This window comes from Telopea speciosissima, chromosome 11 (genome assembly GCF_018873765.1).
Source record: "Telopea speciosissima isolate NSW1024214 ecotype Mountain lineage chromosome 11, Tspe_v1, whole genome shotgun sequence".
NCBI lineage: Eukaryota > Viridiplantae > Streptophyta > Magnoliopsida > Proteales > Proteaceae > Telopea > Telopea speciosissima.
The window spans coordinates 56,446,735-56,472,504 of NC_057926.1; the positions used below are offsets into that span (position 1 = coordinate 56,446,735).

Below are 25,770 nucleotides of genomic sequence, written 5' to 3' on the forward strand. Positions count from 1 at the left end.
AACCATGAAGTTCACGACCCTAGGCCGTTGAGGTAATTTCTGATTCACAAAATTGTTTCAAAATTCTTATTTTTCTCCAATGTTATTTTTTTTGAGCAGCAATCATCAAGCGGAGATGTGTGATTTAACGGTAGGGTCTGAATTTCATCCCAAGAAGCGAATTTTTTTTTGAAACCCTGAACAATTTGGCGAAGATGAGGACATTTTGATCAATTAAAACACAATTTTAACGTTTAACGTGTACAGTTAATGGATTAGGAGGTACGTGAAATTTTCCAAACCTCTTGGGTGAAAGTATAATTAAGGCAAACCCCAGGGAAGGTACGTGAAAATTTTCCTATCTTTATTAAAAAAATCATGTCCTTCTCATTCCTCAAGTGAGATAATCATATGCTCAGATACGGTATGAGTTATGGTTTGAGGAATAAGTATAGGATTGCTCGATACGGTCAATATTGCAGGGGTTTTAAGGTGATCAATATTGATACTTGGTCAATACCGTATCTGTGAAACAATACAGACAAGGGCTGAAATAGTAAAAAAAAAAAGCCCATTTTTTAGAAAAATCAGGGGTAACTTGTCCGATACGACTGATCCGCGTTGATACCGTATCAGTTTTGAAAGTGATTGATACCTGATCCGATAGTATACTAAAACCATGCTCTAAGCCGCTGGTTTTGGACCATGAAAATGGGCCCATGCTTTTTTTTGTAATTGGGTGGCTGTGCATTTCAACTAGGGAATTGGGAGAATGTTATTAGTTCACGGTATCCATTCCAAAAACAATACCCATATCTATACATAATGAGGTGTTTTTTTTTTTTTGGGTAAACATACATAATTTGTTTTTTCATCAGTGATAATCTATTTTGTTCCATCACTATAACATATCTCTCTCTCTCTCTCTCTCTCTCTCTTATCGCAATTAAATACAACATTTAAGCGTGTCACTATCATAATTGAAAGATGGATCACCCATGTAGGAGCTCCTTTCTACACAGGTCAAATATGCGGTGAGGCTAGTAGAATGGGATTAGGATCGTCTTCAGGGAGCAGGGAACGCTCAAGGTGTTGCCAGCCGTTGGGCTGTGCCGCACACATCCCTGAGCGTGCGTCGATATATGTGCGGCACCGCTCAACCATTGGATACCCCCTGGCAGCACCCTGGGTGCACGCCTCCCTGGAGACGAACTAAATTGAGTAGAATGGAGCCATTAGGCCATATCTAGTGGACAGGTAGACTTCAAGGTCCATTCATCAGAATAGTGAATTTACATATATATGATGCTTTAAAAATCCGACACGTCTATAAGAGGATGCATGGTCCGGAAATGTTTTGAAAGCCTTATTGTGTACAATGATTTAAACCCACAACCTACCTTAAAATTAACAAGTGTTACCAATTGTACCAAGCGACAGACAAGTTCAATCCAAAAAAAGGCAAAAAAGTTGCTTGTGACTTTCCACATTTCTCCCCCATTAATCTCTTTCTTATTCAGTTTATTTTATTTTTTTAATTATTGTAATGTGTTTTACTAATCATGTAACTCGTCAAACTTGGCCAAAAATAGAGAATCAGATTCCTCTCCCCTGTGAGTAACCACTCCCACCTCATCTCACACCATCTATAGGTATGATGTTCACACTCCAAAGGAAATCTCCACACCCAATAGACGGTGCGAGAATGTGATCATCTACAAGGGAGGGGATCCGAACTCAAAAAAACCCAAAACCTTTTCAATTATATGATTCCTAGTACAAATTTAAAAACAATGGCTTGGACTACTAATATATGCATAGAATATATGGGAGGAAGGTATATCATTGAATTAGGTTATGATCAAATTTTTTTCATACAACTACAGACACCCTGATTTTTAGACAATCAATTATTATTTTATGGGCAAGGGTTTTCTGGATCAATAGCGTATCCTACGCTTAGAGACATTAATTTTTTTTCTTTTTTAGAAAAAATAAAAATTATTAAAAAAAAAAACTTTATGTCATCTCTCATTGTAGGATAACCTATTGGTTGAAACAGACTTTTTTTCTCCCTTCTTTTATATGATATTTTGTTTGATCATGGGATTTTCTAATTGACACCCTTAGAGTTGTAGGTGTTAAATAAATAATATTATATTTATGCCCTCTTAGTTTAAAATATCTTTTCGATTATTTTATTGAGGGCAAAATCTGTTTTTTCACATTTATACTCGAAAAGTGCAAGACAATATATGACAATTCTTGAAAATGACAATAATGGTAAGTCACTATCAAATAAATTTCAAATTAATCAATTATCCATGAGTTAACAAAAAAATTAGGAATAAGACAATAAAGAATCAAAAGAATATTATATATTTCTAAATTCACCTATAGAGGTGCCACTCAAACAATCCTTTTTATTATAGAATAACTGCAATATTCTTTCCTCACAAATCTGGTTCAATTAGATATTGTGATACCGATCTTGATTGAATCATGTTTTATGGATTGAAAGAGAAAGTCTAACAGAATATTATTGTGTGTACGCTATACATTGTCAACTAAAAATATATAGGCAGATTCCATGCATCACTTCTCGAGGAGAGATACACGGCGATGAAGAGGCATGCATTTGGATGGAAGCCTTCAATAATGAACCCATTAACAAAATCTAAGAGAGCGTAGGAAACACCACCAAGTAGAGATCTTTTTCTCTTTTTTTAATAATAAAATTTTTTTTATTGAAATAATAGAATTTTTTTTAATTGTATGAAACTCTATTATTGTCAAGGACAAGGTCAAAGTCAAAATTGAAGAGCTGAAGCAACTCATTTTTAATGGAATTGATGAAATTTGCTATGGGTCCGAAGTAATTTCACCTTAAAATGATCGAAAAGGGCATTTAGGGTGGAAGATTATTATTAGATAGCAGTTGATTTTAAGACCATCTTCAGTCATAGGTTGAAAGGACAAAAGAGAAAGGACACAATGCTTGCTCAAGTCATGCATCCTTCAATTTTAATGGTGTAGCTACATTGCACCCATCTGGTGCAGGGCTATTCTTGCAGGGATATCATGTTTCATCATGTTTTAATGGGACTTTTTTTTTTTTACTTCAAACTATAAAAAGAGGAGAGGGAAGAGAGGCTGAGAAGATCAGGAGAGTACAAAAAAAAAAGGAGAAATAGTACTGTTAAGGGGGGACATCCGATGGCAGAATCAAATGAGGGAAGTCCACCAAGGAAGAATCAGCAGAAATTGTTTAACCGTGTAGATTCCCTTCACTTGGAGGCTGGAAAAGTCTCCGGCCAGCCGATCAAAAGCAACCAAAAGGTCTGGATGGATCGATGGATCAATCAATCACAATCTAGTATTAATTCCGTACATTAATTTTCAGTCTTAATTTCTTTGTTTGTTGTTAGTTTCTGCTTTTATATATTATTGTACAAATTAACATATATATGTTTGAATTAATTGATGGGAATTGAATAATTAATGCAAAATGATGGACGACGAGAGCAGCAAGGGAGTTGGGGAACGACATTGAGCTTAGCATTCCAATGCATTGGAGTTGTGTATGGAGACGTCGGGACTTCTCCACTGTATACATATTCCACTGTGTTCGCAAACGGCATCGGTGACCCAAATGACTTAATTGGGGTATTGTCACTCATCATCTACACCCTCACACTTGTAACCTTGATCAAATATTGTTTCATTGTCTTATGGGCCAACGACAATGGTGATGGTAAGCTTCATTTCGTTTCATTTCATTTCATTTCATTCATTCTTTTGTTGTTCATGCATGATGCATGCATGGGAGCAATATTCGTCAAGCAAGATCAGATGGAAGAAGAAACATCTCAGACTAATAAACATTTAATTTCATATGGGGGTCGTGTAGGGGGAACGTTCGCAATTTATTCTAAGATATGCCGTCATGTTAAGGTGAGCTTAATTCCAAATTATCAGAAAGAGGATGCAACGCTCTCCAACTACAGCGTAGAAGTCCCTTCCACGAATGTGAAGAGAGCTCAGAAGGTAAAAGAGACGATGGAGAACAGTCCAGCAATTCGTGTCATGCTCTTCATGTGTGCTATTGTTGGTACTTCCATGGTGATGGGAGATGGGGTTCTCACTCCAGCAATTTCAGGTTTGTCAAAATTAAATGGTACCCCCAATCAATTATTCTCTATTATATCTCTGGCAAAATTTTGTGAACTATCTTCCACTATTGAACAACTTTTGTTTTGTTTTGTTTTGTTTTTCTCTCCAGTGCTTTCTGCAGTGGGAGGAATCACAGTAGCAGTGCCAACACTTAGTCCAGGTACTCACTCGATCATCTTGCTTATAATTATGACACTGTCAATTGTCTTCATAACTAATTCTGTCAATATTGTTGTTGATGATTTTGCAGGTGCCATCGTTGGAATTTCCATAGTGATCTTGATCCTTCTCTTTGTATTTCAACGATACGGAACCGACAAAGTTGGTTTCGCATTTGCCCCTCTCATCAGCCTATGGTTTCTATTCATTGCTGGCATCGGTCTCTACAACTTGATCAAGTATGATATTACTGTTTTACGTGCTTTCAATCCAGCGTACATCATTGATTATTTCAAAAGAAATGGCACCAATGGATATATGTCTCTTGGAGGGGTTGTTTTGTGCATCACAGGTAGTGAGTAAAACTTAATTAAAACCTCTTTTAATTCCCTCTGATCATTATTTCGCATGAAATCTAAATGTTACTAAAACCTTTACCATCTCCATCTGCTGATATGAAACAGGAACGGAAGCAATGTTTGCTGACTTGGGTCACTTCAATATTCCAGCCATTCAAGTATGTACAATTCGATCATAATTAAACTCCTCCTACCCAATTCAGATCACAAAATATCTTGCTAAAATTCAATTTCTTTGCAGATTAGTTTCGGCGGATTTGTGTATCCTGCATTAATATTGGCTTACAGTGGGCAAGCTGCATACCTAACCAAATACCCAAACACAGTCCAAACTAGTTTCTATTCCAGTATCCCTGGTAAGTGTATCGATCTTTGTTCTGCATTAGTAGTAGTCATGCAATAAAATGATGCATATATGGAATTGATGGCCCAATGCAATGCCTAGCTACATACATTATTACTTGTCTTTCATGTTTTTAATAACTTCTTAATTAATTAAGGATGTTTTTCTGTTTTTCCTTCAAATGATCGACGACGACACATACAGGTCCATTATACTGGCCACAATTTGTTATAGCTATTATCGCGGCTGCTATTGCAAGCCAAGCTATGATATCTGGATCATTCTCAATCGTAGCTCAATCCCAAGCTCTTGGATGCTTCCCAAAGGTTAAGATCATTCACACTTCAAAGAAGTATGAAGGCCAGGTTTACATCCCTGAAGTTAACTATGCACTCATGCTCGGCACTGTCATTATCACAGCTGTCTTCCAGAATACAATAGCCATCAGTTTTGCATATGGTAATTAATGCTCCTTAATTAATTACAATTATGTATAACAAACATGGTAATTAATTGTATTGGTCTCTAATTTTGATGCATTCCATGCATGCAGGTATTTGTGTGGTTACTGTCATGGTAATCACTACTACTTTGGTTAGCCTCATAATGCTTGTCATTTGGAAGATATCCATTCTGTGGATCAGCCTCTTCTTCGTGATTTTCGCTTCAATAGAGTTAATATATCTATCCGCAACAATAACTAAGTTTGTACAAGGCGGATGGCTTCCACTCGCGTTTGCTGCAGTTCTTGTTTCCATTATGTGGGTATGGCATTATGTTTACAAAGAGAAATACATGTTCGAGCTCGAAAACAAGGTCTCCAATGATTTTATAAGAGAAGTAGTGATGAACCCAAATATAAACAGGGTGCCCGGAATCGGACTTCTATATTCTGAGCTTGTTCAAGGCATCCCACCCATATTTCCTCACTTCATTTCAAACATACCATCCATCCATTCAGTTCTAGTGTTTGTCTCTATAAAGCAAATCCCAATCCCTACAGTGGATATGGAGGAGCGTTTTCTATTCCGTCAGGTTGAACCACGAGAGTCCCGGATGTTCCGTTGTGTTGTTCGGTATGGCTATAAAGATGCCTTCAATCAACCAGAGGAGTTTGAACAACAGCTTGTCCAACGCTTGAAAGAATTCGTTCGTCATGAAAACTACATGCACAATGAGGAATTAATAGAACAGAACATCCTACCATTCAAACATCATCATACTCAATCAACCAACTCTTCTGGCCGAATTGTCAGTACCCGATTGGTCAGCGGACAAATCGTTGAAGCCGAAGAAGGTGAGACACAATTCATTGATGAAGCAATGAAGAATGGGGTTGTGTATCTCTTGGGCGAACCAGAAGTGAGGGCAAAGCCGAATTCCTCTTTCTTCAAAAAGATCATTGTCAATTACATCTATAGCTTCTTGAAGAAAAACTTTAGGCAAGGACAGGACATGATGTCCATTCCACGGACAAGGGTTCTCAAGGTCGGAATGATATATGAGATTTGAGATTTCCCAGATGCTCTTCCCCTGAACTGCAATTGATATATTGGTCTAATATTGTTGAGCCCTAAAAGAGATTAGACGAATAAGATCTTGTATGTGGATTAATCCAAGTAAGGTCTGGGTTTTGAAAATCCCAGCACAGACTTGTTGCACCCCTATATCCAACCATTCCCTTTCATCTCTAATGTAACTCTCTCCCTTGTAATCGATCTCTATCCAAAAATCAAATACAATTACAAGTGTGTGATCTTCTCGATTCAAGAGTGACCAACACAAAATCAATCTCGTTTTTACCAGCTTTTGCATGATATCAGAGCTCTAAAACTCTAAGGGTGTCAATAAGAAAATTCCATAATAAAATAAGGTAACATATAAAAGAAGGAAAAAAGTCTGTTTGAACCAATAGGTTATCCTACACCGAGAGAGATTACTTATTTTTTCTTATTCATTTTTATCTCTTCTAAAAAATGGAAAAAAGGATATTTCTCTAAATGTACGATATGCAGAGAAGGTGGGCCTTAGTGCAACGGTAAGGTTGTTCCATTGAGACCAATTGGTCACAGGTTTGAGATATTCTTCTTTTTATCCACAAATTACAACCTTTTTGCAAAAAAAAATTTCCTTCCCCTTGAAACCCGAGCTTGACGCCTGCAACCACAGTCGATCTCTCTCATGAAAATAAGGTACCAGTTGAATAGGGAAAAAAAAACTAGAGCAAGTTACATGCACCCCCCTGTAGTTTGAAATAATATCAAAACACTCCCTAGTTTCACTTCTTACGTGCCCCACTAGATTTGTGGATGGCTTACAAAAAAGTCCTTACCGTCAAGTGTAAACCGTTAGTTGTAGTTAAACTTTGCAAAAGCCCTATTTTACCCTTCAATGGGGCAAAGGGGGGGTTGTCTTTAACCTCATAATTTCTTAGCCATATACAAAACCAGAAACCAGCGGAGAAGGAATTCTATGTATGGGTTTCAAATATTCTCTTCTTCTTCTCTACAACTCTTATCATGCATCTTCATAACCTTTTCATGCTTTCTAGTAGTATTTCTCTGAGATATCTTTGTTGTTAGAATTTTAATGTCTACGCCCTTAGAACATGATTACATAGGCTTGTCAGAGTTTTCTTCTTCCATGGAAAACTTTGAGAAGATCTCATCTTCTTCCTCAACTTTGATCCACTCAACCCGGAACTGTGTAGGCTTGGGTTGCTTGGTCCTGAATTCCCTGAAAGGAAGTCTGGAGGTGGGATTTCTCTTCTCAAGACTCACGTTTCTAGGGCTAAAAGGGGTTTCTCCGATGCCATTGATGGCTCTGGGAAATGGGGTTTCTCTGGGAGCTCTGGATCTGAGGTTGATTTGAGTAAAGGAGTTGTCTTGTTCTCTCTTAGAGGTGGGAGTAGTGGGAAGTCTCTCTCTATTTTGGAGAATACTACTCAACAGCCTAGTTGACTGCTACTGTACTGAAAAACGTTGTCCCAGCATCGCCAAAGTCAGAGAAGAATCCTCATATTTCTATTGCAAATGACCATGGAATGGCTCCTACTGCTAAGTAAGTGTTAGAATTTTAGTTCTAATAAAATTCCATATGGACATAATTAAATCCCTAAACCAGGCTAATTAGGGTTTTGGTCTAATAAAGTGGGGTCATTAAGTTATATTAGAAGTCTAATGTGGACTGGCTTAGTGTGGGCCAGATAGATTCCTATTGGGACTGTGATGAGTCAGACCCTATAGGGATTACTATATAAGGAGAGCTAGGTCCCCCCTCTACCCAACACAACTAATTATTCTCAATCACTATTGAGGAGTGCATTCTGGAAAGAGAGGGAGATATTTAGTGTTCATCGTCCCTGTGCATACAGTATTCCCATCAGGCCAGTTACTTTGGGAATAGAGGGGAAGCACCTAGATCTTTGTTCTTTATTTTCCGCTGCAATCATCATCACTATGGATGCGAAACAATGTCAGTGGTTCTATCCCTATTTTCTATTATTTATTTGATTGTGTTCTTGAACGCCCTATGGAGATCCTGGCTTTTGGGATTTTGTCCCTATTTTGTTCGATTCATTCTAACATGTGGTATCAGAGCCTCCATAGATCCGTTCTTGAACCTATATGGATTCAAAATAATAGGACATAATAAGGGAATCGAAATTTTTTGATTCGAATCAAGGTTTTTAGGGTTTTTTTTAGTTTTCCAAAAAACTCGTACGGACACTAGCATTCTGCCGATTTTTTTTAGCGCGAAAATAGAATCTGATCACATGGGGGCATAGAGCTCGGAAAATCAGAAATTTTGCCTGAAGACCCGACCCATTAACCCGGCTGTTGACCCTTGGGTTGACCCGAGCCCGGTTGGACCGGTTTACCTGAACCGGGGTTGAGCCAAATTGATTTGGTTTGACTTTTTGGACCGGTTTGATCGGTACAGTCAATCGAATTTGGACTTGAACTTTGACCGAGCTTTCTGGGGGCTACGAGACTCCGTTTGGGGTCCCATTTTTTGCTTTGTCTCTGTTTTTCTGTGCTCTACACAGTGGTGCCCTCTGTTTTGATCAGATATGCATATTTTAAATATTTTTGGTATTCTATTGATGCATGCCCTTTTATGTAATTTATCGGTTTGTTCTATTGGGAACTGAACCAATTTCTGACTTGCTGGAATACCTACCTTGATGAATAGAATCGTTGGATTTTGTGTTAGTTTTAAGACATTAAAAACATATATGCATATTTTAAATATTTTTGGTATTCTTTTGATGCATGCCCTATTCTAAAATTTGTCGATTCGTTCCATTGGAAATCGAACTAATTTTCTGACTTGCTGGAATACCTACTTTGATGAACAATACTGTTGGCATATTTGTGTTAATTTTGAGATAGTTAAGCCCCTTGTCATAAATTATAAAATAACACAATTTGTTTAAGGATGTAAGTAATTTTGGAATATCCCAAGAGAGGGTTCCATGGACTCAACAGGATGCAGCCGCCAAAGCGACCTTCCTTGTTGAATTTGTGAAACATCGATCTCATACAGTTGTGGGATGTCCTTCAACTCTGATGTGTGGTCATACATCCAAAGGTGGTGATCATGTATTGGTACTTGAAGGGGTACATATACAGTATGCATGTGAATAGGCTGACCCTAGAATTCTGCACACCCAAAGGTGGTGGATTTTGAAAGTTGAGCTGTATTCTCATGGCCACTGGTATGTAGGGATTTTTACAATTGCATATTGAGAATTCAGCCCAAAGGTGTTTTCACAATGATGTGTGTAAAATTCTCATTAGCTTATAAAATTTCGAGCTGTACTTGCATCATGCTGATTATTGTACTGTTCATTGTTTAAATTTTCAGTCACCTTTTTTGTCAATAATAACATGGTCACTATTGAGATTCTTACTGGGTCAAATTTTAAGAAGTGGAAAGAGGACATTATGTTTGCCATGGAGATGGCAAATGTGCATACGTCCCTTGTTATAGATAAACCAATGGACCTAACAGCTGATAGTACTAAGGATGAAAATTTTGTGCATTCTGCATAGGAAAAGAGTAATCGCTTAGCGGTACTATCTATAAAGAGGTCGATACCAGAACACCTTAAGAGTGGTCTACCTGATAAATGTACTGTCAGGGAATTGTTGGATGCAATTTCCAAGAGATGCCAAGTTTCATCGAAGGCTGAGATTGGGAGATTTCTGCAAGGGCTATTTAATATGGAATATCATTGTTTTGGGGGTGTTAGGGATTATATTTTTTGGATGATTGACTATCAAACCAAAATCAAAGCCTTGAATATTGCTCTTCCTGATGCCTTGATTGTTCATCAAGTACTTAATACCCTACCTTCTGATTTTGACATCATCAAAACTAGCTACTTTTCCCAAGATGGTGTCTGGAGTATTAATGACCTTATTTCTAGGGTTGTATCCAAGGAAGAGAAACTACTTGTTATTTCCAAATCCCATGAGAGTGAAAAGTCTAAAAACCATACTCATAAGTCTGCCAATAAAGAGTGCGATCGGATTAACAATTTGGGACCTAAGAAAGATTCTTTCAAGAAAGAGAGTGAACATTGTTCCTTTTGCAAGAAGAAGGGTCACATAAAGAAGGAATGCAACAAATACAAGACTTGGTTATCAAAACCCAGGCCATCAGGTAACGATTCTTTGGCTTTTGTTTGTGAATCCAATCTATCATAAGCCTCATCCAGTAGTTGGAGGCTAGACGGCGGGGCAACTAACTAAGTTGCTTTTACCATATAGGTATTCATAAACCGGAAGAAGCCAAATCAGGATGAATCAAGGCTTGTCATAGGGAACGATGGATATGATTGACGTAAAATTCGTGGGAGATATCATTTTATTGTTAGTTTCTAGTTTTAATTTGACTGTAAAGAATAATTTTTATGTACCATCCTTCAGGCGGAATTTAATTTCGATTTCAGTGTTGGACATTGGTAGTTACCATTTTGAAATAAAGAACAGTATGATAGATTTGTTTCAAATAAAGTTGGTTCCTGCATTACGTCCAATGGATTGTACAGACTGTGTTTATCTCCCAATGATATCTACGCCTTCCATAATGTTGAAAACGTTGTTTCCAAAAGACTCTTACCTAAATAACGGTCTTTCACATTGTGGCATAAGATGTTAGGTCATATTTCTAAGGCAAGAGTGGAAAGGCTGATAAAGTCTGACATCCTACCTACTCTCGAAAGTGATCTAGAAACTTATGTAGATTGATGTAAGGGAAAGATGACCAAGATAAAGAAGAAAACTGTAGTCTATAGTTCTGACCTGTTGGAGGTCATTCACACTGACATCGGTGGTCCCTATTCAGCCACATTGTGTAGAAATTTTTTATTTCATCACTTTTAACAGACGACTACTCCCAATATGGCTATCTATTCTTAATTAAAGAAAAGTCTGAATCTCTTGACAAGTTCAAGATTTTTGGGACTGAAGTTGACAAACAGTTGGGGAAAGTTATTAAAATTATTAAATTCGATCGTGGGGGTGAGTATTATGGCAGACATGGCGATGCTGGATAGCTTAAGGGCCTATTTGCCAAATACTAAGAGGACTCTAGGATAGTTGGTCAGTTTACTATGCCAGGAAGTCCTGAGAAAAATGGTGTCGCCGAAAGGCATAACCGCACTGGTGAGGAGTATGATTAGTAAGATAAATTTTACCTAAGTTCTTATGAGAGAAAAGTTTTGAAAACTACTCCTTGTATCCTTAACCATGTAGTTACTAAACCCAGAAACCATCTTAGAGTTTGGGGGTGCCCTACAGAAGTAAAACTATATTATTCAACTTTGAACAAGTTGGATCCTATGACTACTCGTTACTATTTTTAGCTACGCAGATCATTTGAAGGGATATAAATTTTATAATCCCTGCGGAGGCACTAGGATTGTGGACTCAAAGACAGTGAAGTTTCTGGAATTTGATGTGGCCGAAAAGAATGATTGTTCTCAGACTGTTCAAGATAGTGACATGGTTGGTACATTAGTACCTATTCTTCTACCTATTCAGACGGATGTGGGGCATACTATGCCATTGGTTACACCTGCTGGAGTTCCGGATTCTGATATTGATACGGTCCTTAACATTCATGTAGCACCTGATGAGATTCCTCTTAATCAGGATGCGGTTGAGAATCCTATCATTGATGTAGTTCCAGCTAAGATTCCTCAGATTCAGGGTGAGGCAGTGGTAGCACCATTACGGAAATCCACCAAAGAGAGAAATTCAGTTATACAATCTATCTATGAGGTATATATGGGAGAACATGACTACGACATAGGTTGTGTGGTTGATCCAGATACTTATTCGAGCGTTGTTTCTAGTCCTCAATTAGATTTGTGATTTGATGTAATGAGAGATGAGGTGAAATCGATGAAACATAATGATGTTTGGGAGCTTGTTGAATTAAACTTGAGGGTCTTGTGGTGAATGGTTCAAATCATTTTGTGTGGACTCAAGAAGTCTATTTACGGTCTCAAACAAGCTTCCAGACAGTGGTATTTGAAGTTCGACAGTGTCGTGACTTCATTCGATTTTGTGGAAAATAAAGCGGATCAGTGTATATATCACAAGGTCAGTGGGAGCAAATTCTGTATTCTCATATTTTATATGGATGACATCTTGCTTGCTAGCAGTGACCTAAGGATGTTGCATAAATGAAAGCAACTATTATCTAAGGAATTTGACATGAAGGACCTTGGTGAGGTTTCTTTTGTTCTTAGCATTGAGATCCATAGGGATCGTTCTCGCCGTTTACTAAGTTTTTCTCAGAGGGCTTACGTTAATCGTATTCAGGAGAGGTTCAGTATGCTAGATTGCAAACCTGGGAATGTTCCTATTCTCAAACTGAGCTTGACACAGTGCCCGAAAAATGAAGCTGAGAAGGATGACATAATGAGGTGCCTTATGCTAGCACACTAGGTAGTATCATGTATGCTTAGGTCTGTACCAGACCGGATATTACCTTTGTGACGGGTCTTCTTGGCAGATATCAGTCAGATCCTGGTCTTAGCCACTGGGTTGCTGCCAAGAAAGTATTAAGGTACTTGAAGGGGACAAAAGATTATATGTAATACAAAGACACATTCCTGAACTCAAGCTAGTGGGTCATACAGATTCCGACCTTGCTAGCTGTGAGAATGATAGGAGATCCACATCTGGTTATGTTTTCCTGATGGCAGGAAGGGTAGTATTATGGAATAGTACAAAACAGACATTGGTAACTACATTGACTATACAAGTAAAGTTTGTAGCATGCCATGGGGTTGCTACTTAGGTTATTTGACTTAGGAATCTCATAAAGTAGTTGATCATTTTAGATTTTGTGGATAGATCCATCCAGATATATAATAATAACAGTTTTGCTGTGTTGTTTATAAATAACAATAAAGAACTTAGAGGGTCTAAGGACATGAAGGTCAAGTGTTTGACCATAAAGGAGACAGTAAAGAAAGGTGGCATTGCAGTGGAGCATATTGGTACAGATGATATGGTTATAGATTCCCTAACCTAAGGTCTTTGCCCTGATGTTTTGAAAGACATGTCATAAGCATGGGTTTAGGTGCATCATGGGATGCAGTTGGTTAGTGAGAGTTGTTTTGCTCCATTATAAAATGAAGTCTATTTTCATCTGTAATTTTTACCGTGTGGTAAATCTTGGTTTATATGTATCAGTTGTCATTGCATGCAAAATTCTTTTGAACACTTGGGTGTTTCATTTATTGACATGATGCATATATATCTAGTTTTAAAGACTTAAGGAATGTGTTAACCTTAAGCAAGGCTGGGGCATTAAGTTATTAACCTAAAAGTATGTCTTGTAACACATAAAGTATAACTCGAGTTATTTCTGATGAGACATACAAATTCGTTAGAATCACAAAGTTTATTTCTCTAGTGAGCCTGTGCCACTTAAAGAAGAAAAATTTTGGACTGATAAATGGATAATACATAAGGAATCACTACGTGAGTATTATCTTGTTGCCACATTACCACATTGCATCCATGTTAGTAGAGTTGAGGGCTCTCGTGATCATGGAAGGTTCTGTGTTGCTTGATCATAGATGCAGATACCGTCATGATTCGGTGTCTAAAACTCTATGGGATAGGATTGACTTTCTAATATGACCTCTAGACCAATTTATTTTAAAAATTATGCACATAAAATTTTCTTAAAGAGTTGTTAGCATGTGATTTGTTTTGGTCAAAACTGTTTTTAAATCCTTTTAAAAATAAGGAATTTAATGTAAGTCCAAGTGGGAGAATGTTAGAATTTTAGTTCTAATAAAATTCCATATGGACATAATTAAATCCCTAAATCAGGCTAATTAGGGTTTTGGTCTAATAAAGTGGGGTCATTAAGTTATATTAGAAGTCTAATGTGGACTGACTTAGTGTGGGCCAGATAGATTCCTATTGGGACTGTGATGAGTCAGACCCTATAGGGATTACTATCTAAGGAGAGCTAGGTCCCCCCTCTACCCAACACAACTAATTATTCTCAATCACTATTGAGGAGTGCATTCTGGAAAGATAGGGAGATATTCAGTGTTCATCGTCCTTGCGCATACGGTATTCCCATTAGGCCAGTTACTTTGGGAATAGAGGGGAAGCACCTAGATCTTTGTTCTTTATTTTCCGCTGCAATCATCATCACTATGGATGCGAAACAAGGTCAGTGGTTCTATCCCTATTTTCTATTATTTATTTGATTGTGTTCTTGAACGCCCTATGGAGATCCTGGCTTTTGGGATTTTGTCCCTATTCGGTTCGATTCATTCTAACAGTAAGAGCTATTCTCTCCAACTTACCTAGATGAGGGTGTTTACCAGATTCAACTTTGTTAAATCAAGCGTTAAGCTTTGGCTTTGGCTTTGGCTTTGGATTTGGGGTTGTGGTTGAATGACCGTAATCGGAGTTCGAGTAGGAGTTGGGTGTGGATTTAAGTTTAGGGTTTGAGACTGATGCGACGCTGAGAAAGATGAATAAGAAAAGGAAGGAGAAGGTCCTCGACGAAATCGAGCATGACCGATTCAATTCAGAAGCGAAATTACCTTCTTGAACTTGGAGACTGTGAAATCTGTGATTTCTCTACAATCTAACTGGTTGTGCTTCTGATTCTGAGAGCTTTGATGGGAGAGTAGACGGATTAGATGTTCCATGCTCTGTAGTCCAGCCGAAGCAGCTTCTTGGATGGCTATCTGCTCATTCATCTTCGAATACACGAGGTAGTCAACCATCGCCATTAGAGACGACGAAGATAACAGATTAAGACGAAGATGAAACACAAGGAGAAGAAGACCTGACGGAGCTTAGGCCACCATAAATGTTTGGGATAGGGCTCTAGGTTTTAGATCGCCCTTTGGTGGAGAAGAATTAGAATAAGGGTAAAATGGGGATTTAAACTAGGTCACTGAACTAACAGGGTAAAACGGTCTTTTTACTTACAAAACTAACAGTTTACTAACACCGTGAACCATCAGGGGTTTTTTTTTATATAAGTGAAACTAAAGGGGTACTTTGATATTGTTTCAAACTACAGGGGGTGCATGTAATTTGCTCAAAAAACTATGCTCACAAGGTACCATTGAACGCAGAAATTATCCTCTCAGGTACCCTAGTGCACAACACTTGGGAATCCAACCATCCACCCAACACTTGAAAGTTGGTGAGTCACCCTGAGAAGCTTATCATGGCAGACTATCTAAAGTAACATTCCCTTTCTAATAGAAAATAAATAACATAAAATAGAACTTTTATTGCCTTCACAAGATGCAAGCCAAAGTATTGTTAAAATAGCTATTAAGAAGACATACATCGGTGTTTACCAAAAAAAAAAAAAAAACCAGAAGGCATACATTAGTTATAAGCAACAGGACATACAAACTCATCATGCATTGTTGGCATGAAAAATGGTTATGTCATTGCCACTTTTTTTCTGCTTTCCTTTCTCAATCTAAATGTATGTTGCTAGAATATGAGAAGAAATCATGATGTTAAACGTTCCATTGCAGAGAATAAGATATTAAAGAACAAATCTGATAAGTATATATTTATCATAGACCTTCAAGATTATTTTTTTCTTCAAATCATTAAATTAACTATTATTTTAATTGGTGAATATTATTGTCAGTTGGCTTGTTATTTTTTCAAATGTCTCAAAGCATCTATTTTGCCACATAGACAAATGATATATCCATTCTGACCATTGGATAGAGACGACATGATCTAGATTAGTCATGTGCCAAATTTCAGTCTAATCCAATCACATATTCCCTTTTGTATTGACCCACATCCCTTGTATGTCCATGCATGTGTATCAATACTCTAGACATATTGTGCACTCTTCCAACTCTGAGTGAGAGCAGACAGTTTAGATTAAAAATAAAAGGCATGACTCAAATTCATCTTGTGATTTTCGAAAACATTTCCTTCCGTTGTTACAAGATAACTACCCTAACTAATTATATTTGGTTTGGTACAGACACGGGATGTATGTTAAATTTCAATTGTAAGAAATTTAAAATGTTTTGTTGATAAGATCTAAGATAAATTTTTTGCTTTATTACTCTTGAGCTTTGTTAGAAATTTTCATTTCGTTAGTTGTACTTCATATGGGCTTCCTTCTGATTGATGCACGTGGATTTTAGAACATTTACAACTATATCAATGGATTGCCAATAAGACTCGAGAGAATTTATCTATGTTCTTGTATATGGAGATAATAAATCAAAAAAAAAAATAGTGTTTTTTTTAAACCCATGGTACAGGATGAGGTCAATAAATTCTCCCCCTTTCATATTTATGTGGTTATCTTTAATAAGTAGCTTTATATTTTATGTTATAATTTATTTTTCTATGTTCTACATATACACTTAGTATATACAGTTTTTTTAAAAAGATGGTCCGAATGACACCCATATAGGTGTATTTAGAACTTGACACCTTTATTTAAATGTCCTTTGTCTTTTTCTTAAAAATTCTTAAAATTAAAGGTATAATAGGGTTTTCAAAAATAATTTGAAAGTGACATCATTATGTCAATATCAAAGGTGTCAATGTCGTGCATTTTTGGAGTATGCTAAATTATAGTAATTATCTTCATTTGAAACTTTTGTTTGTTATACCTAAAAAGTAAAAAAGTAAGATTACAAACTATTTGACACATTGAGAGGAGTCAATATATAAGAAAATCCTTTTAAATAAACATTCAATTATAATTTTTTTTCATTCATATGGTTATGAAGTACAATAGAAATTTATCACCTTTTTTTTCATAGTTGTCCAAAATGAAAACTTTGTCTATTTAAGAACTTTTTATGCTATCGCCTATAAAGGCACAATTTGTGGTGGATGACATATTTGTTTAATTTATTATGTTTCGTGGGAAAGTGCACGGTAATGGCTATTATATTTCATGAGAAAGTGCAGAGTAGTGGTCAGAGTAACCATATAAGTGCTTAGACATACATGGAATGAATGTTATTACGCGAGAGGTTTATTTTTAGTTTTTTTATGGTTAGGCCCCAAGGAGAGTTGATCTCATGACCTCTTACTTGTGAGGTGTTGGTCTTTGCCAATTGAGTATGTAACCCCCTTGGGTTCGCGAGAGGGTATTTGATTGACTTAATTAGACTCTAAAATTTGACACATGACTTATCCATGGTATGCACTGGCTATCCAACAATCAAAGATGTCATATCATCATTCCATATGGCACAATGAGACGGATCACAATGATTGGACGGTTCAGATGAGTTTTTCCCATAGTAAATATCCTACATATGTTATTTTATATTTATATTATTTTAGATAAGTATATGGTTAAGCCAGTCGGAATAAAGTCTTTACCTTTAACCTACCCGCATAGCATAAACATAATAAAACCTTTTACCAAAAAAAAAACATAATAAAACCTTCATCTTTACCCTCCAAATTAATGAAGGTCAAGTAAGATAGGAGGGATCAAAGGAATATTCCAACTGTTCAGGAGTAGTTCAGGGATTTTGGATCAAGGGGTTCTGGTCAACGTTAGTCAAGGTATTCAAGCGGATTCAGATAGGTGGTGAGGTTATGGGTGACGGGTGAATGGGTACGGGTTACTGGTTTAAACGGGGTATGTTAGTGGGTGGGACTAATGGGTAGGTTAGCTTTAGTAAAAGAATGAAAAAGGTAGTAGGGGGAGTCCAGATCTTGGGGAGAGGAGTTACCCTCCCCGCCTTGTCTACTCTTTAGGCGTCAAGCGTCCAATTGCTTGTAATATATATTAAGGTAAAAGTTTTCATGCACGGCTGTGCATTTGACTTATATTAAATGTAGTCAGATTGACATAAAAACCAATTCAAAATGACATAAGAGCCCCTAATCCTCTTATTTGATGGAGTTGATGGGAAAATCTCCCGTGTATGAATACCCTCCCCATACATATATTTATCTTATATTTGCTGCAGAAGCAAATAAAGAGAAAGTCAACACAATTTTTTGTGTACTTTATACATTGTCAACTAAAGGAGAGATGCACGAGGTGGAGAGGCATGCGTAACCCTTCCATAAGGAGTCATTAACAAAATCTAAGCTTATTATTTGTTAATAATACAAAATATACTACAACAGAACCATTGCTAAATCATGCATCTTACAATTAATTAAACCACCATTAAGTACATGTCAGTGTTTCATCACGTTTGAGGTTTTTATTTTAAACCTATAAAAGGGGGTGAGGGAAGAGAGGCAAAGAAGATCGATCGATCAGGAGAGTACAAAGGAGAAGTAGTAGTGTTAAGGAGTGATATATGGCAGAAGCAATGGAGGGAATTCCAAGAAGCGAGGATGGAGAAGGGAAGAAGAATCAGAAAGTGTTTAGCCGCGTAGATTCCCTTCACTTGGAGGCTGGAAGAGTTTCCAATCTGTCGAAAACTGACCACAAGGTCTCTCTCATAATCTAACTTTGGTTATTAATAATTTCACTCTCTCTCTCTCTCTCTCTCTCTCTGTCTGGCTTTGTTGTTAATTTCTGGTTTCTAGTCGGGATTTAATTTCTCATTAATTAATTAAGCTTGTTTGTTGTATCATATGATGGACCACGACGATGGAGCAGAAAGCGAGTTGGGGAACGACATTGAGCTTAGCATTCCAATGCATTGGAGTTGTGTATGGAGACGTCGGCACATCTCCATTGTATGTGTATTCAAGCACCTTCCCAAACGGCATCAATAACACAGAGGACTTACTTGGTGTCTTGTCTCTCATCATTTACACTATCACACTTATAACCTTGCTTAAATATTGTTTTATTGTTTTATGGGCCAATGACAATGGTGATGGTAATTAATTAACCTTCATTTCCTTTCCTTTCATTTCATTTCATTCATTCCTTCAGTCCATTTGTTGAGGAACTCAATAATAACAATTAAATTTCATATGTTGTAGGGGGAACTTTTGCGGTTTATTCCAAGATATGTCGGCATGTTAAGGTGAGTTTAATTCCAAATTATCAGAAAGAGGATGCATCGCTATCCAACTATAGCGTACAAATCCCTTCCACGAATGCGAAAAGAGCTCAGAAAGTTAAAGAAACGATGGAGAACAGTCCAGCTATTCGTGTCATGCTCTTCATGTGTGCTATTGCTGGTACTTCCATGGTGATGGGAGATGGGGTTCTCACTCCAGCAATTTCAGGTTTGTCATTCACAAATATTGATGGCAGAATTTTGTGAACTATCCTCCACCACATTCACAAATATATTAAGATTATAACTTTATTTTTTGTTCCGTGTCTTATTCTCAAAAGTTATTTTAGTCATTGGATAAAAAACAAGGTTTTAAAATAAGTTGAAAGTAACTTATCATTATGTCATTTTCAGAATTTGTCATTTTTTATTACACTTATATTAAATAACTTTCAAGAATAAGACAAGGTGTAAAAAGTAAGGTAACAACTTCTTAGTTCACCTACTTGGATATATATGTATGGACTGATGTTCTTTGTGCTGCAGCGCAACTTGTGCCGAGACATATGGTTGGCTGGGTATTCAGGGGAGTAGGGTGGTCATTTTGCCCACCCCCATGCGTCTGGGCACAGGCTGCGCCCCTGACACACAAAACATTTGACCAGAGAGAGAGAGAGAGCATTGATCACCTTTTCTATGTTGACTCCCAAAGATAATTTGACTAATTTTTTGTAGATACTTGTAAAATTTCAACTTTTGTTTTTGTATTTCAGTGCTCTCTGCAGTGGGTGGAATCCAATTAGCAGTGCCAACACTTAGTCAAGGTATTCATCCTGCTTATTATGACTGTTAATTGTCAGATCTTGATGATCCAAGTCAGATCTAAAATGATAAACAGTGTTGAAACTACATGAGTTAATATCTCCCCAAGTTAATCCTTATGAATTCATAGTATGAGTCAGCTGGTATATTATTGAATGAGATCTATTCTTCAAAACTAATTCAATTCATTATTCCTTTTCTATAATCAATGTATTCTTCAGCTAGAACTAATTCATTGTTCCTAATCTGTCAATCAATGTTGTTGATTCTCTAGGTGCTGTCGTTGGAATTTCAATAGCGATCTTGATCCTTCTCTTTGGATTTCAACGATACGGAACCGACATAGTTGGTTATTCATTTGCCCCTCTCATCAGCATATGGTTTCTTTTCATCGGTTGCATCGGTGTCTACAACTTGATCAAGTATGATATTGCTGTTTTACGCGCTTTTTATCCAAAATACATCATTGATTATTTCAGAAGAAATGGCACCAATGGATTTATATCTCTTGGAGGTGTTATTTTGTGCATCACAGGTGATCAGTAAACCTAAAACCTCTCTTTTAATTAATCCCCTCTCATTGTTTCACATGAAATTAATTAAGTGTTTCCAACCACCATCTCTGCTGATATGAAACAGGAACGGAAGCAATGTTTGCTGACTTGGGTCACTTCAATATTCCAGCCATTCAAGTATGTAGAGTGCTTAACTCAGGATCCTACCTAACTAAACATCCCGTCCCAGATATCTTGCGAAAAATTCAATTTTTCATAACAATGTCATCGATCATCAACTTCAGTGGTTTAATTACATTTTTGCAGATTAGTTTCGGCGGATTTGTGTATCCTGCATTAATATTGGCTTACAGTGGGCAAGCTGCATACCTCACCAAATACCCAAATAATGTTTTAACTAGTTTCTATTCCAGTATTCCTGGTAATTAGTAGATATCATTGTTTGACAAGCATGGAATGTTTTTATTTTTATTTTTTTGGTTAAACAGAGGAAGCTGAAAGTTTTTTTTGTTTTTTTTTTTTCAAATGATCAATGACACAGGTCCATTATACTGGCCACAATTTGTTATAGCTGTTATTGCATCTGTTATTGCAAGCCAAGCTATGATATCTGGATCATTCTCAATCATAGCTCAATCCCAAAGTCTTGGATGCTTCCCAAGGGTTAAGGTGATTCACACTTCAAAGAAGTATGAAGGGCAGGTTTACATCCCTGAGGTTAACTATGCACTCATGATCGGCACTATCATTATCACAGCTGCATTCCAGAATACAATAGCCATCGGCAATGCATATGGTAATTAATTAAAGCACTAATTCATGCCCCATACTATAATCTTTTTTACATCTCTTTATATTTAATTGATTCTTAATTTGCTGATCTTTAGCAAAAAAAATTAAAAATTATGGTCTATAACTTTGATGGATGCAGGCATTTGTGTGGTTACTGTGATGGTAATCACAACATGTTTGGTTAGCCTCATAATGCTTGTAATATGGAAGATATCCATTCTGTGGATCAGCCTCTTCTTCGTGTTTTTCGCTTCAATAGAGCTAATATATCTATCCTCTACGATATCTAAGTTTATACAAGGCGGATGGCTTCCACTGGCGTTTGCTGCAGTTCTTGTGACCATTATGTGGATATGGCATTATGTTTACAAAGAGAGATACATGTTCGAGCTGGAAAACAAGGTCTCCAGTGATTTTATGAGAGATATAGCCACGAACCCAAACATAAACAGAGTTCCAGGAATCGGACTTCTATATTCTGAGCTTGTTCAAGGCATCCCACCCATATTTCCCCACTTCATTTCAAACATACCATCCATCCATTCAGTTCTAGTGTTTGTCTCTATAAAGCAAATCCCAATTCCTACAGTAGAAATGGAGGAACGTTTTCTATTCCGTCAGGTTGAGCCCCGAGAGTCCCGGATGTTCCGTTGTGTTTTTCGATATGGCTACAAGGATGCATTTGATAAACCAGAGGAGTTTGAGCAACAACTTGTCAAACAATTGAAAGAATTTGTTCGTCATGAAAATTTTATGCACAACGAGGAATTAATAGAACAGAACATCCTTCCATTCAAACATCATGATCCTCAATCAACCAATTCTTCTAGCCGAATTGTCAGTACCCGATCCGGACAAACCCTTGGAGCAGAAGAAGATGAAACACAATTCATTGACGAAGCAATGGAGAATGGGGTGGTGTATCTCTTGGGTGCACCAGAAGTAATGGCAAAACCGAATTCCTCTTGTTTCAAAAAGATCATTGTTAATTATGTCTATAACTTCTTGAAGAGGAACTTTAGGCAAGGACAGGATATGATGTCCATTCCACGGACAAGGGTTCTCAAGGTCGGAATGATATATGAGATTTGAGATTGCCCATGGTTTTCAATTCCCTGAGCTGCAAATAAGATACATTTGTGTCTAATGTTGAGCCCCAAAAGAAATTGAGGGAATAAGATCATGTACGTACTTGGATTAATCCAAGTAAAGTAGTTTCTTCTTTTGTAAATTGACTTGAACAGTTGAACTGTGCTGAGAGCCCAGCATGTGAAGTTCTTTATCATAATGTAAAATGGATGCTTCTCCATTAAACAAATTTTTTAAAGGATTTAGTTCAGATGAGAAGGAACAATTAATTGTTTTTTGTAATCAGGGTGAAATGTTATTTTAGTATTGAACACTTCAACCTCCATGGAGATCATGGTTTTAGTGCACGGAATTGGAACGGGTATCAGCAACCTGCACAACCGGTACAGTATCGGCCTGGATCGAACAAAATTACTCCTGAATTTCTTTAAAAATTGAGTTTTCTGACCATTTTACCCCTTGTCCATACCATGCTACCGATACGGTATCAGTATTGGTGACTAGCAAAATCAGTACATATCTCTCGATACGGGCGATACGATACCGATACTTAGAACCATGATGGAGATCCTAGTATATAGATTTACTTCACCATTATCTATGGTAAAAATGATAGACGCAACTGTACGAAATCGACCATGTCCTTGGGAGTCTGATCCAACAGCTGTCCTAATAAATTGTAATTCATTTATGGGGAAAGGAATGCTAACTGGTTGCGCAGCATGGTGTGTAGCTTCGTCCAAACACAGTCGTGCGCAAAATGACCGGTGCACCCCTAGTCCTTTTCGCCTTTCCAAGGGTGCACCGGTCAGTTTGCACCCGATTGTGTTTGGGCTCAGGTACACGTTGTTCTACGTGACCGATTAGCGTTCTTTATCCCTTCATTTATTTAATATATTAAAATTTTAAATATTTACATTAAATTACTTTTTTTAAAACAATAACATTAAAATGACAAAAACATGACCAAGCCATGGCTAAGATATCCCAGCCTGACCTCGGACTGGCCCAGGTTGGGCTGGGCCAAGCTAAGCCGTGGTGATCTCAAGCAAGGTCTGGGATTTGAAAAACACACACAACTTTGTTGCACGCACCCCTATATCCAACCATTCCTTCGCCAAAAATTATGTTTTGGTCAAATGAATGCACCATTTAAAGGAGTAATAGTGTAGGCATGGAAAGGTTTTGCCTTATGTGCAGGCCTCTTAAGGGTTCTGTCTTGGTGGGTGGAGCAAGGCCCATCATTGACGGAGGCCCAACGTACTTGCTCTAATACCATATTAAGCTTCCATCTTAAAACCAATTGGTTCAAAGTGGGGTAGCCTCTTGTGACTCTTATACTTGATAGTTGGAGTACCCACAGCCGATGTGTGATTATTACCTCAATACCACTGATTTGAAAGATTCCATTCTGTGGATCAGCCTCTTCTTCGTGATTTTCAGTTCAGTAAAGCTAATATATCTAGGCCTAGAGGTATATAAGATTGTACAAGGCGGCTACCATCTGTTAACGATATAGAATCCAGGTCATCCACCTCTAGCTACCAGCTGGCCAATGAGATTACCATATCACCTAAAGAAGGGAAAGAAATCAATCAAGGCAATCACCTCAACAAAGAAATCAATCAAGGCAATCATCTCAACGATTATAGAAAGGATATCAATTACAGCAACTGGAATATCAATCAAAAGGATAACAGCAAGGTTGTTCCCTTAGTTAGAGATCTTAATTTTGTAAAGAATATTTTAACATCCTTATATAAGGATTGTCATACAAGGAAGAAGCAATAAGAAGAATTCCTTGGTTGTGGACGTAGGTCACTCTTGACTGAACCACATTAACTCTGCTTGTCTTTTCTCTCCTTCTCCTATTCTTCATCTCTCACTCTCACGTTACTTCATTAGTCAGTTTAATGTGGAATTTGCTCATCCATTCTCACATTACTTTATTAGAGGTTTGACAGGCTGAGCTCGTTACTTCTAGACAATGGCTTTCATGGTTCCAAAACTGATACATCTCTATTTACCTACCATAGTGGGGCCGACACCATCTTTATTCTCATCTACATTGATGACATAATCTTGACCGCTAGTAGTGATGCCCTACTTCATCAGTTCTTGACCAAGATAAAAGGAACCTTTGCAGTCACTGATATGGGACAGTTACATTATTTTCTAGGTATTAGTGTCAAACCAACACATAATGGTTTATACCTTCACCAAGGGCGTTATATCACTGACTTACTTGAAAGAACTCAAATGATTGATTGCAAACCAGTTTCCACACCAATAACTCCAACCATGGTTCCCTCCAAGTTCAACGGCAGCCCCATGGAGGATCCGACTTTGTATCGTAGCATAGTTGGGGCTTTACAGTACGCCACTTTGACCCGTCCTAAAATACAGTTTGTTGTCAACAAAACCTGTCAGTACATGCAGAAACCGACCATCGATCATTGGGCTGCAGTAAAGCAGATCCTTCGTTATCTTAAAGGCACATTATCACATGGCATCCATTTTGACAAATGGTCACCCCTTACTCTGGGTGCTTTCTCTGATGCTGAATGGGCCGGCTACCATGATGATCATAAATCTCAGGGAGGTTTTGCCATCTTTTTGGGCCAAAACCTTGTTTCCTGGAGCTCACGGAAGCAGGCTACTGTAGCACTGAGTCCGAATCCGTGCCTTAGCAAACACTGCTGCCGAACTCGCGTCCCTCTTAAAAGAATTGCTCATTTATCTTCCCAGTGCTCCTGTGCTATGGTGCGGCAATGTTGGTGCCACCTACCTCACTACCAATCCAGTATTTCATGCGCGCACCAAGCACATTGAAATAGACTTCCACTTTGTTCGGGATAAAGTCTCTAAGGGCCATTTGACAGTAAAATTCATATCTACCAAGGACCAACTTGCTGACATCTTCACCAAGGCTTTGTCTGCACAACGGTTTCGCCTACTTATGGTCAACCTCAAGGTGTTGCCACCTCCCTTGAGTTTGAGGGGGCGTGTTAACGATATAGAATCCAGGTCATCCACCTCTAGCCACTA

General features: G+C 37.6%; 2 protein-coding genes across 2 annotated transcripts; both read left to right on the forward strand.

Moving 5' to 3' along the window:
• Window positions 1–3,195: 3,195 nt before the first annotated feature.
• On the forward strand, window positions 3,196–6,525 carry LOC122645419 (potassium transporter 5-like). Its single transcript, XM_043838726.1, has 9 exons — window positions 3,196–3,318; window positions 3,505–3,733; window positions 3,890–4,138; window positions 4,262–4,312; window positions 4,403–4,663; window positions 4,776–4,828; window positions 4,912–5,026; window positions 5,218–5,472; window positions 5,567–6,525. The coding sequence occupies exons 1-9, from the start codon at window positions 3,196–3,198 to the stop codon at window positions 6,523–6,525; spliced, it is 2,295 nt and encodes a 764-aa protein (XP_043694661.1).
• A 12,322-nt stretch (window positions 6,526–18,847) lies between these two features.
• LOC122645420 (potassium transporter 5-like) lies at window positions 18,848–22,794 on the forward strand. Its single transcript, XM_043838727.1, has 9 exons — window positions 18,848–18,982; window positions 19,150–19,378; window positions 19,485–19,733; window positions 20,278–20,328; window positions 20,601–20,861; window positions 20,966–21,018; window positions 21,148–21,262; window positions 21,383–21,637; window positions 21,773–22,794. The coding sequence occupies exons 1-9, from the start codon at window positions 18,848–18,850 to the stop codon at window positions 22,723–22,725; spliced, it is 2,301 nt and encodes a 766-aa protein (XP_043694662.1). The 3' UTR covers window positions 22,726–22,794.
• The last annotated feature ends 2,976 nt before the right edge of the window (window positions 22,795–25,770 follow it).

Coding starts and splice junctions, on each gene's coding strand:
- LOC122645419 (XM_043838726.1), top strand. CDS start 3,196: ATGGCAGAATCAAATGAGGGAAGTCCACCAAGGAAGAATCAGCAGAAA. Junction 4,313..4,402: donor AGTGCCAACACTTAGTCCAG/GTACTCACTCGA, acceptor ATGATTTTGCAG/GTGCCATCGTTGGAATTTCC. Junction 5,473..5,566: donor AGCCATCAGTTTTGCATATG/GTAATTAATGCT, acceptor CCATGCATGCAG/GTATTTGTGTGGTTACTGTC.
- LOC122645420 (XM_043838727.1), top strand. CDS start 18,848: ATGGCAGAAGCAATGGAGGGAATTCCAAGAAGCGAGGATGGAGAAGGG. Junction 20,862..20,965: donor TGTTATTTTGTGCATCACAG/GTGATCAGTAAA, acceptor GATATGAAACAG/GAACGGAAGCAATGTTTGCT. Junction 21,263..21,382: donor TTTCTATTCCAGTATTCCTG/GTAATTAGTAGA, acceptor TCAATGACACAG/GTCCATTATACTGGCCACAA.